Source organism: Daucus carota, chromosome 2 (genome assembly GCF_001625215.2).
Source record: "Daucus carota subsp. sativus chromosome 2, DH1 v3.0, whole genome shotgun sequence".
Classification (NCBI taxonomy): Eukaryota; Viridiplantae; Streptophyta; class Magnoliopsida; order Apiales; family Apiaceae; genus Daucus; species Daucus carota.
This window is the reverse complement of record NC_030382.2, coordinates 41,630,597-41,642,752: the sequence shown is the minus strand read 5'-3', so window position 1 is coordinate 41,642,752 and position 12,156 is coordinate 41,630,597. Positions and strand designations below refer to the sequence as shown.

Here is a 12,156-nt window from a genome sequence, read left to right as displayed (position 1 = left end):
TTGCATCTGCTCCACGGGCTTTTGGTACGGGGCGTGTCGCTCACGTGGGTAGTGTTTCTGATTGCTGGCGGGAGGTGCTCGTGCCCGTTTTAACACGGCCAGAGATTCCGCTTCTGTGACGGCTTGGGATGCCAGGTCGTATGCCTTGGCTAATGTTGTAGGCTGTACTTCCATTAGTTTGACAACGTATTTTTCGCATTCATACGGGTCAAGTCCTCTCTTCAGATGGACGAGGGCCTCTATCTCGTTTACGCAGATGATCTTGTTGACCGCTTCCTTGAAGCGATTGATGTAGCTCTGTAGGGACTCCCCTTCTCTTTGCCCGATGGTTTGTAAGTAGGAAGTATGCACCTCCTGAGGTTGGTTTGCCCTGAATTTGTTCAGGAATGCCCTTTTGAAGTCGGCCCAAGTGTCTATGCTCCTGGCAGGGACGCGGCTGAACCACCGTTGCGCGCTTCCCCTCAAGGTGGCGGCGAAGAAACGGCATTTAGTGAGGTCGCGGTACTCGTAATGCAGGGCCAGTTGGTTAAAGTAGCTGAGGTGCTCCTCGGGGTCTCCCATCCCGTCAAAAGGGTTCAGGTTGAGATGCTTGATGTGCCTTTGCTTTGGTTCGTCCTCTAGTCTTTTTGTGAAAGGGGATTCTCCGACTTCACCACTGGTGCCATCTTCGAGGCGCTTTTTTAGGGCCATGAGCGTGTTGAGCATGTCCGCGTTGGAGGGGTTGACGCTTCCTGTGTCATTGCGGGCCTCAGGGGTCTCGGTACGACGGCCTTCGAGACGGGCGCGGGCCCTTTCGTACTCTGCTTGCTTGGCCTCGAGCTCCTTTTTCAGATCCCGGATTCTCCTATTTTCCTTCCAGGTCGAGGGGCGGTGTTGTTGGCCACCGTGGTTTTTGTGGTTCGTGTTTTGTGACGGTCCAAGGTGTGATGCTGTGGATTTTTGTGGGTGAGGCTGGCTATGAGCTTCACTTCGCTCCTCCTCATCTTGGGGTTCATGGTTTCCGCGTGCTTCCCCTCTAGGTTGTGGGAAGGCAGATGCTACTTTTAGCATTATGTCGATCTGTTGCTGTGTGAACTTTGTCAGATCGATGGGCTCCCCCTGAGTGAGCGGGGGAGGTACTGCGTTGGTGTTTGGTCCCGCGTTGGGGATGGAGTTCCCGGATGGGGATAAGTTTTGCAGGAGTACGTCGTCGCCGACTACTTGAACGTTAGGGTCGGTAGGGTCGGGGTTTAGCAGGTTGGTATTTTGCATGTTTGGGCGAGGGTTTGCCATGTTGCTGGTCTGACTTACTATAAGTCCGGATCGAGTTTGCATAAATCTGCCCGACTTCTAGGGATACGATTAGGTTTCTCTTAGGGAGAAGTCCCCTTCCTGGCGCGCCAAATGATAACTCCAAATCTCGTCTAGGGTTCCAGTGCACTGTTCCGGGAAGCTTCAGGCAAGACCTAACCTGCAAAACAACGCTACACGGGGGGTGACATCCCGTGAGGCGCCTCCGGCGTGATAATCAGTGATTTGGATGTGCTTGACAAGTAAGGGAAATCAGAGAGTTTTCACTCTAAATGTATGGCGAGAGATGCTTTTTTGAGAGAGTTTTGGGGAGGAATTTGCACTTACCTTCCATTTTGGCTGGGGAGTTCCTTATATAGGCCCTTGGCCGCCACTGTTGCTACAGTGGCGGGTATGGGTCTATAGCCACTCCCCAGCATGGGTGGCTGTTTTGGTGCACCTACTGTCCTTTTTTCTGTCCTTTTGGGATTGGTGCATGCTTGTTACCCTGTTTGCCTTGTACTTAGTAATGATGAGGTCTGACTTTGGAGGTCTTCAGACCCTGTAGCTGGGGCGGGTACTGTTGGCGGTCACTGTAGCGTGGTACCTTATCATTATCTATTTCGTTTCATGATGCTGTCTGCCATATTTTTACAAAATATATTTAAACATTTTTTAAAAGATACTACTAAATTCTTATTTCAAATGTTAAGTCTTATGTCTCTCAAATAGAAAAAACTCGGAGACGGGGAATATTATTTTATTCGACCCAAAATGGGCAGAACCATCGACAATGCATGGATATCCATATACTTCGGTGATCTTACTTTATCTTACTTTACTCGTATAGTGTATAAAGTTGAGGCTAACAAAAAATATTGAATAAAAATAAATGAGACAAATATATATAATATAAATCACAGATCTTTACGGAAAATTATTTGTGAATAAACTCCTTTTAGCTTGGAACAAAGGGTATCAAACGAGAGATTTTGATATTTTATTTCGTCTCATGATGCTGTCTGCCATTGGACTAGCATAACTGATAAATTTCCTCCTTGTCATAAAAAAAGAAAATAAAGTGTCACGTACACACGTTAAAATTCTGTTAATCTTTCTATATTTTTTCCACGAGACAAAATAGGGTGGAAATCATCTTTTTATTCTTTTTATTTTGAACAAGGTGGAAATCATCTTTTTATTTTTCTGAGAACAAAGATGGCCGGAAATCATTTTTTTTAAATATCAACAATTTATAATCTAATTATTTTATAATGAATAATGCTAAAGAATTGAAACTAATTAAATATTCAAAATTCTTTCCCCAACGTTGCGTTGAAGGTATATTAGTTTGTGATGTTATAGTTGATTTATTGGTTGTATATGTAGACAATTCATAGAGTTATAGTCAAGTAAATAATGATTAGTAACATTTCGAATTTATTTAATTTGATTTTGAATTTATATGATCTAGCATTCTTCTTTTAAAATTTATAGCTGGCTTTGAGTATTCTGTGTTGAAATTGTGTTATAAAAGAGAAATTTCAAAATAAAATTTGCCGCACAAATAAAGACTAGATTAATACTAGCCTCAAAAGTATGATAAATAAACCATGCAGGCAAGCCCTATTCCTCAGTTTGAAACTTGAAATTTAACGGAGAAAAGAGGGATCAGGGTAAATCTATTATTAATGGAATATTTCCATAAAGAAGAAGACAATCATTAGAATTAGCTGTCTAGTATTGATTATATTAAAGTTCTATGCATGTGGACAAACTGAAGGAACCTATGCAGGACCACTGGGGTGCAAACCTCAGGTTTATGCAATCAGATCAGTAACTTGATAGAAAATGTAAGGTTGCTAAATCGTACATAATTTTTAACAAAACAGTCTTCTAGAGTACTCATCTATATGTACATTGAAACTTTCCGTCCATCATCAGACTGTCTGTTTCATTCGGTTCCTATTTTTATAATCCCGTGTCCAGGTCAGCTTTCACGCAGCTCGACTAACCCGGAAAACTGTTAGCACACTCCTATCCACCGAACATGATAGTGCACTGTTCCTTTCCAATTATGACCTCAGGTGATTCATTGTGTTCCTTGTGTCAGACATATATTCTTGATCACATGCATTATTACAAATCATATCAATCCTTTCTGAATCCTGATGTATATTTTCAGCCACAGCTTTAGCACTTCCTCTCCAAAATTACAAGTCGCCCCCTGGGTGCGCAGAGAAGAGAAGTAATGCATGTGCATATCCTCAGACCTCAAGTCACTTTAAGGAAAGATCAGATCAGAAAGAGTAAATAGAGTGTGTGTGAGAGAGTTATAAACATGAAGTACTCAGAGTTAGAGCACGTCGAAGGCGAATCTTCCGAGCAGACGCTATCATCAGAAGCACCGGATGAGGGCTGCATGCAGATGCAGGAGAGTAAGCGAGGTGGCTGGAAAGCCTTCCCATATATCATAGGTATACATAATTCAGAACTGACTTATTGTACAGTAAGCTTAGCAAATGGACTTGTTGATATGTATTGAAAATTGCAGGTTCTGAGATGGGATTATCTCTGGCGTCTACAGGGTGGGGATGCAACCTAACGGTTTACTTAATCACCGTGTTCAATATAAAGAGTATACGTGCTACCCAAATCAGTAGCATTGTCTCCGGCTCCAGCTTTCTGTTCCCCATCGCTGGAGCTATTCTAGCAGACTCTTTTCTTGGCTCCTTCTCGGTCATCACCATCTTCTCTATGATTTCCTTGCTGGTAAAAACCATATACTCACTCCATATCATATTTTTTAGTTTCTGTTCTAAAGTAGCTAGAGACAATGCCTGGACTTCTATTGGCTTACTGCATAATAAAAGGAATAGTCATTTAGCAAAAGAGTGAGAAAAAGAATAGTTTCTCGGCAAGCTATGCAGCTGAGAGCACCTCCCTCTTGGAGCTCGCCAAACCAAAATTACTACTCCCCAGATTCTTTACAGTTTCCTTTTTGAGATGTTCCATCCAATTCTTTATATTTCAAAACTTACCAAAAATAGTAAATGGGTCCCACCACTTCCCAACTTTTCCTTTCTTTTCACACTACTTTTACTCCACTATCTCTCTTTTATACATTAAAAATTGATGGGTCCCGCCACTTCACCCATTTTTCTTTATCTTTTACACTACTTTATACATAATTCTTAACCTCCGTGCCCAAACCAAACGTAAAGAATTGGCTGGGACGGAAGGAGTAATATATTGTCAAGTTATTAAAAATACTAATAATTTGTTTTCTCTATCTTTAAAAGTACTTATTAGTACTTTTATCACTTTTTATTATAAAATTTGTCCCAATAATTAACACTCATTTTTTTTAATATATTCAAATAAATATATTTATAAATAGATACCAAAGCACTTGTATGGTCCCGAACGACACTATGATATTCCTCAGGCAAAATTTAAGTGCGCCCATGCACTACTATTGGCTAAGGGCCACTATTATTTGTCCCATCATTGTTCATAAACTACACCACTTCCATGCACAAATGCCTTTCTTTTTGTTCATTCTCTAGTCAAATAATCTAAATAAGTTTTTAATATCTATAAGATTTATCAGTTGTGTGCATAAACTCCAGCTGCTATATATATTTATTCAAGTACTAGTGCCGCTTCAATGTTGAATTCATATTTCCAGGATGTCTGTTTCTTCTTTACTTTCTTTGGTAAGAGGATATATGTTTGTTTCTTTGCATAAAAAACTGCTTTATTTTCGTTCATTATACTACTGCATGCATATTACAAACCTAGTTGCATGTTATTAATAGGAGAGTTTACAAAATCTAACACTCCCCTCAAACTCGATTTCTTATTCCGAACTTCTCTTTCATTTATGTTTGTTTAAATAATGTAATTTATGTGTCTCATATTCACAAGAACCTCGTGGCTGGTTCTCTATTGAGTAAATATGGCTTTCATATTATGATAGAGCTAAATAATGCTATTTTATCTAAAAGTGGTATGTTTATAGGCAAGGGTATGTGATTCATGACTTTTTAAATTCAATATAATGTCTATTAAAGACAATAATGAAATGAAGAATTTTATAAGTACTTGTTTGAGTCTCCTAATTTATGACATGCTTGAGTAAGACATATATATAAATTATGACATTTTATAATGTCTAAGTGCAAATACATATAAAAATTGAATATCAATTAAAAACATAAGTATAAGTATGAAACTTGTGTTGAGGCAAAACCAAGGAGATCGACATTTAAACACGTCGAAAGAAATGCTAAAGTGATAAGCTTGATACATAGTGATATATGTGATTTAAAATCTGCTATGACAAAAGGTGGAAATAAGTCTTTTATTGGATTCGTGGATGATTGTGCAAAATACTACTATGTATATTTTATTAAAAGCAAATACAATGCGAACGATAGATTTAAAATTTATGAGGATAGTTGAGACACAATGGAAAGAGAAAATCACAACAATGCGAAAATATCTTAGGTGATATATTGAGCCTTTTGCGAATTCTATTCACAACACGGTATAATTATGAGGAACTACATCATACTCACCTCAGTTAAATGGAATAATTAACTGAGTGTTTATATCACACTCTTAAAGAGATAATGCACGTCATATTGTTAAACTATGAATTTGTAGTCAACTTGGAGGGAAGCATCTCAAGTGAAAATCATGTTTTAATTAGGATATTCACAAAATTAAGGATGAGATGCCTTATGAGATATGGAAGAAAGAGAATCCAAATTACCAACACTTGAAAGTGTGAGGGTGCCTTGCTAATGTATTAATCACTACACCTAAGAAGGTGAAGATTGGTCTAAAGATCGAGCATTGCATTTTCATCGAATATCCATCATATAGTACTACATATTAGCTTCTCATGCATATATTTAAGATCCCATATATTCCAAAAATTAGGATTATAGAGTTTAGAAACAACTCATTTTTGAGATTATGATTCCTTGTAAGCTAGATATCGAATGCCCCACAATGTCTAAAAGAACTTATTAGTTATATATGGTAAGAATGACAAGAGTGAGGGCAAAGATGTGGTAGCAGTGAAATAGATTATCATATTTCATGATTTATTTGCTTGAGAAAGGTGATTCGAAACATATAAGAAGCGATAACATCACTTGAAGGACTTATGTTGAAAGAGTCCATGAGTTTGATGCAATTATGTAGAATCATACTTGGTTGATAAATCATGAAGAGGGATATGCTTAAATTTATTTGTTAACGACATCATGGTGGACACCTAACCTTATTAATGGGAAATACCAATAATTTTGTTCAATGGGCAATCTAAATCATGAAGACAAAATTATTATTGGGGTAACCCGACCCTAGCCTATCTTAATAATGAGGAGATGGCGAGACCCATACAGAACAAGGATAAGCCTATACTCTTATTATTCTTTATTGAATAAATGGAGTTTAGGTTTTGGAATAGCTAGAATTCTGTTGAGTAAAACATGGGTTATTCTTTAAGTTAAAAATCACATATATGTAGGAGAGAATTAGGAATATGTCATTGTAGAATTATGTTAGACACATTTCAATAGAAATTTTTGTAAAATCGGGATGATGTCCATGGCTAAAATGAATATACTCATGCGAGTTAACAAAGTCACAGAGATATAGTGATAAGGACGTCATATTATTTACATGAATGGTCGAACAATTCAAGGATATTACTCTAATTTCTACCCGTAAAGTTGAAATGCTTCATCAAGTGAAGGTTAATGAGTTTTATTTACCAATCATATGCTATGTTTGATAAAAAAAATATCATCAAGTCAATGTCTAGTTGTGCTACTGAACCATCAATCTCTTTCATGGGGGATTGTTTGAAAATATACACGGAAGCCTCACATTAAGAAGTCATTTTGAGCAAAGATTTGAGCAGGTCTTGTGTTTGTGTTGACAACAATTTATAATTAGAAAACTTTCCATGGGGCGAATGGAATTTGATACATAAATATGTTAATAAAAATAAAAAAAGCTTCTCCTATGTGAGAGCTTTTTAATACAAAGTAAAGTATTTAATACGACTAAAGGATGTATGAGTTAGCATAATTCGAAGATGCTTTTTGAGTAGTGAAAAATGAAAGTTAAGATCTTATATTCCATGACAAAATGATAAAGAGCTCTTAAAAATTTTATATAGCAAAACACTTTTCTAGTCTTTATACGTGTTACTAACTAGTGTATTGCTCCACCACTTACACATGTACGGGGTCGGGGGTGCATGTCGTCTGATTTTAAGAAGAAATTCGTGACTTTGCAATTGTTTTTGACTTTTCGTATGTGCGACATACAAACATGAATGGAGTAAAAACTTTAGCCAAATAAAACCAGATTAGTTGCTAATTAATTATTTTGCACAGGGCTGGGAAATTGACATAAATTGTTTGTTTTAATTTCAAATTAATTGATTTGATAATATTAATTTGATTTAATTATAAATTATTGATAATCAACTAATTAATTATGAAATTAGTTATTTAATTGAGTATTGCACAAATTTCATAATATCGGGACTATAGATTCATTATAAAGTGTTTATGATTCATCATTAAAACTATACTGTTGTAAACATGATCAGAATCATTCTCTTCTATGTCAACACTTGACTAGCTTGTTTTTCCGTGTTACGATATCGTCTTACGCATACGCATATTGACGAAGCGAATACGCTTTAAGGTGAGAGATTTATACATAGATTCAAATCTTTGTTTCCTTTTTTATTATTTTATTTTCTTTTGATTATTGTTAATTCATCATCAGCACACACATAATTGACATGATAATATATTTTGCACCAAATGCTCAACATCCAGAACTACAACCTATTATCACTATACCATTTGTGGTCATTTACTACGGATTCTTCCCGCCTTGTCTGTCGTAATTAGTATCATTTATGACAGAAATTTTCCGTCGTTTTTGCCGGCGTCCTAAGTTAAAAAAAATATCAGGTAATTTACTTTGTGTCACAAGTTATATACACCTGCTGCTATATTTGACCTAGTTGTTTCTTCCATGTTGAATCTGTAATCCTAGGATATTTGTTTCATGTCTGCAGAAACATACTACAAACCGGCCGGCAGTATGTTATTATTGAAGCTGTAGACTTGATTTTTTTAAATAAAAATATCTGTATATATAGCATATGGATATGTGAGTTCTATTAGCTAAAAAAAAGGTTTCCCAATTACTAAAATGAGTAATGTCTAATAGGGGATGATCTTGATAACCTTGACTGCTTCAGTGAACTTCTTGCACCCTCCACCATGCACGAATGCATCGCTGGTAGCCTTGTACACTGGTATAGCCCTAGCTTCACTTGGGGCCGGCGGCACCGGGATCACAGTAGCTACTATGGGCGCGGATCAATTCCAAAACAATCATGATAAAAATATTTTCTTCAACTGGTACTTTGTAATTTCATATGCTTGTATAGCCTGTAGCTCCACCGTGGTTGTTTATATTCAAGATAAAATAAATTGGGGTTTGGGATTTGGAGTTTGTGTTGCTGCAAATCTAACTGGATTCATGGTGTTCTTGTCTGGAATGCGATATTATCACCATGTGAAGCCTAAAGAAAGTCCTTTTGCGAGCATTGCCAGAGTTGTAGTTGCAGCAATCATGAAAAGAAATGCAGCAAGAAATAACTGCTATTTTTATGGTAGTGCTGAGCTGTCAAGATTAAACCATGGCCCCACTACAGATTTCAGGTATGGATTGAAAGCACAAATTCAGTTGAGCAATATTGCTACGTTATATAATTGTGGGCAAAATTTTACACAAAATGACATGATAATTGAGGTGGGATGTTTTGATTGGTATTATTAACATGAGTACATGTCATTTTGCGTAAAATTTTGTTACTATCAGTTTTTTAGGAAGGTAGAAAGTAGATATTTCTAGGATTAATTTGAATAGTGATAATAATATGATTATGCACTTGTTTTATATTTTGTACTATGTGATATTTGTTGTGAAGATATCTATTAAAATTATATCAAAAAAAAATATTTCTATACGTAAAGCGCATCCATATATCCGCAAATATATTATTAGAGTATTTTTAAATATTATCATAATCATGTATTATTTCTCCCAATTTAGTTGTTGATATCTAAAGAAAATTAGATATTACCTAAAATTCAATATTATTTTCATGGTGCAGCTTCTTAAACAATGCAGCTTTGAAACTAGAGAGCAATAATCAATCGAGTGACTTGCTGATTGAGAAGAGATCATGGAAGCATTGTACAGTTGAAGAAGTAGAAGACCTAAAAACCCTACTAAGAATAGTTCCCCTATGGTCTTCTAGTATTCTACTTAGTGCCACCATAGGTGTTTTTATAAGTCTAATACTTCTTGAAGCTCTTACAATGGACAAACATTTCGGAAAGAACTTTGAGGTTCCAGCAGCTTCCTTTCTAACCTTCAACATTTTGTCCACCTGCGTATCACTCTCAATCTTGGACCGCTTGGTATTTCCCTGGTGGCAAAAATTAACCGGTGATCACCCAACCCCACTTCAACGAATAGGAGTCGGTCATCTGATAAACATTATAGCCCTAGTAGGGTCTGCCATAGTCGAAAATCAGCGGTTACAAGTTGTGAAAAAATTTCACTTGGATGATCAACCAGGCTCGGAAGTGCCAATGTCAGCATTTTGGCTAGGGATAAACTTAACAATTATTGGGATCAGTGAAGCATTACATTATCCAGGACAAGTTGCCTTTTATTATCAAGAATTTCCCGAATCGTTAAGGAACACTGCTACAGCTATGATTTCTTTGATAGTTGGAATTGGCTTTTATTCGAGTGCTGTGGTTATTGGATTGGTACGGCGAGCAACAGACTGGTTGCCGGATGATATTAATGCGGGGAGAGCAGATTATGTTTATGGGATTATGGCAGGGATTGGAATGTTGAATTTCGCCTATTATCTGATTTGTGCCAAGTCTTTTAACTATTGCGCTGCTGTCAAGCTTAATGTTCATTCTGTTACATAATTAGAATATGTTCACATGTGATGAATAATTACCACTGCGTACTGCTTCCAGTTCATGAATCATTCGAATGTATTATATTCATAATCAGCAATGTAGACTGTAGAAAGCAGTGTTCTTTCTACTGCATAATATTGGTTTTATTGGACGAATTATTACAATAATTAATATGTATTCATTGTCAACAAACACACATATATTCAAATATATATATATAGTCATATAGAATCCAAACATACTCTGGTGACACAAACACAAGGCACTTAAAAAGATTGTTGAAATTTGTTTTCCTGATTAGTTGCTAATTATGGTGATGAATATCACCGGCCTGTTCGATCTGGAGTCCATGTGATTGTCATGCACCGTTCCAAACTTGTTCTAATATCATATGTTGGGCCATCTAAACAGCCATAACTCCACCAAATATGAATTGTCCGTTTTGGGTCCAGTCCGCATCGCTTTGTTTTTGAACACATTCCAAAAAACCTCATTCTATTGGAATTGTTCTGACGGTTTATATTCTAACTTTTTGCCTCTCTCATAATCGATGTGAGACAAATCTTAATAGGTTTTTTATTAGGCGGAGCAATATGGTGAGGAATGATGGCGGATGAAGGGCAAACTATTCGAGCAAACAATGGTTGTTGCGAGGGCCGTTCCATACCCTTTGAGGGGCCCACGGCGAAAAAAGTAAATGAGGCCTAATTTTTTACTTTATTAAATTTGATAAAATACAACTTGTAGCAATGCAAACCCAAATTTTAGTCTACTTCAATAAGAAAATAACTTAAAAAACACCCAAGTTTTAACCAAAATTCAAATAACAACATATTATGAAAAACGACAACTTAATTAGTAAAGTTAGTTTTATTCTTACTGGACTCATGTATACTGGTAACAATACATGACTTTTACAATTTTTAGACCCCTAAATGTTTTGAACCAGGACGGTCGACTTGGATGCCCGGTCTCTGAGCCGGACAATACATGACTTTTATAATTTTTGGGCTCTTAAATTTTTTTAATCAGAACAGTCGACCTGGATGCCCTGTCTATGGGCCAGGCCTCTTTGGGCCGGGGCTGTTGTTGCCTTGTCGGTCACCTTAGACATATGCATTCCTTCTATGAAATCACCAAAGATCCTGTAAAAAGAATATAAAAATCCATTTCAATTAGTATCTAAATACACATATGAATATTTAGTCACTATTAAATTCTAAATACGCATCTATAGTACCTTGTGAAGAATTCTTTAAGTTCTGATTGAGGAATATAATATCCCTTGGCGAAATTCTCTAAGTTCTATCATCTGGGGCCACGTCTAGTTCATCCTTGCTGCCATTCACCATCTGCGAACCTCCAGAACTTTCACCACGATCAGCATCTGCACATCCCGATGAATTTCCACTGTTACCGGTGGGAGCCGTCAAATTTTCCCGAACCCGAATTTCCACGGAACCCTAGTTGACGAAACCCTCCAGCAACATTCTGGTTAAAACGAGGACGCCCCACAGCAGCTGGGTTAATATAAGCCAGCCACATCCCATCTCCTTCCACATCTACAAACTCTCCATCACCTGTTACAATGTCTTTAAAAGCCCTCACACAAACTTCAGACACGATTTTCGCAACACTCTCAAGAATCTTGACTCTCTTATCGTGAAACTCGAGTAACTTGATGTGGCGAGAGCACAACTTTCTAATCGAGTACATGCGAATGTACTCGCCACCTATGGTCTCTTTCTCCAGACACCTTAAGAAGCCTGCAATTTCATTGGCAAGTTTGACAACCAAATGAAAAGGCCAGGCAATCACTTTGTGGACA

The 12,156-nt window shown here is 37.0% G+C and overlaps 1 protein-coding gene across 2 annotated transcripts; it reads left to right on the top strand.

Annotated features, from left to right (window-relative positions):
* The first annotated feature begins 3,141 nt into the window (after positions 1-3,141).
* Positions 3,142-10,509, top strand: LOC108206001 (protein NRT1/ PTR FAMILY 2.7). 2 transcript variants are annotated; one of them, XM_017376156.2, is made up of 5 exons: positions 3,142-3,356; positions 3,455-3,746; positions 3,824-4,041; positions 8,545-9,041; positions 9,497-10,509. In XM_017376156.2, the coding sequence occupies exons 2-5, from the start codon at positions 3,611-3,613 to the stop codon at positions 10,332-10,334; spliced, it is 1,689 nt and encodes a 562-aa protein (XP_017231645.1). In that variant the 5' UTR covers positions 3,142-3,356; positions 3,455-3,610; the 3' UTR covers positions 10,335-10,509. The 2 variants fall into 2 exon arrangements, with proteins under 2 accessions (XP_017231645.1, XP_017231644.1); XM_017376155.2 differs by lacking the exon at positions 3,142-3,356 and having other exon boundaries at positions 3,393-3,746.
* The last annotated feature ends 1,647 nt before the right edge of the window (positions 10,510-12,156 follow it).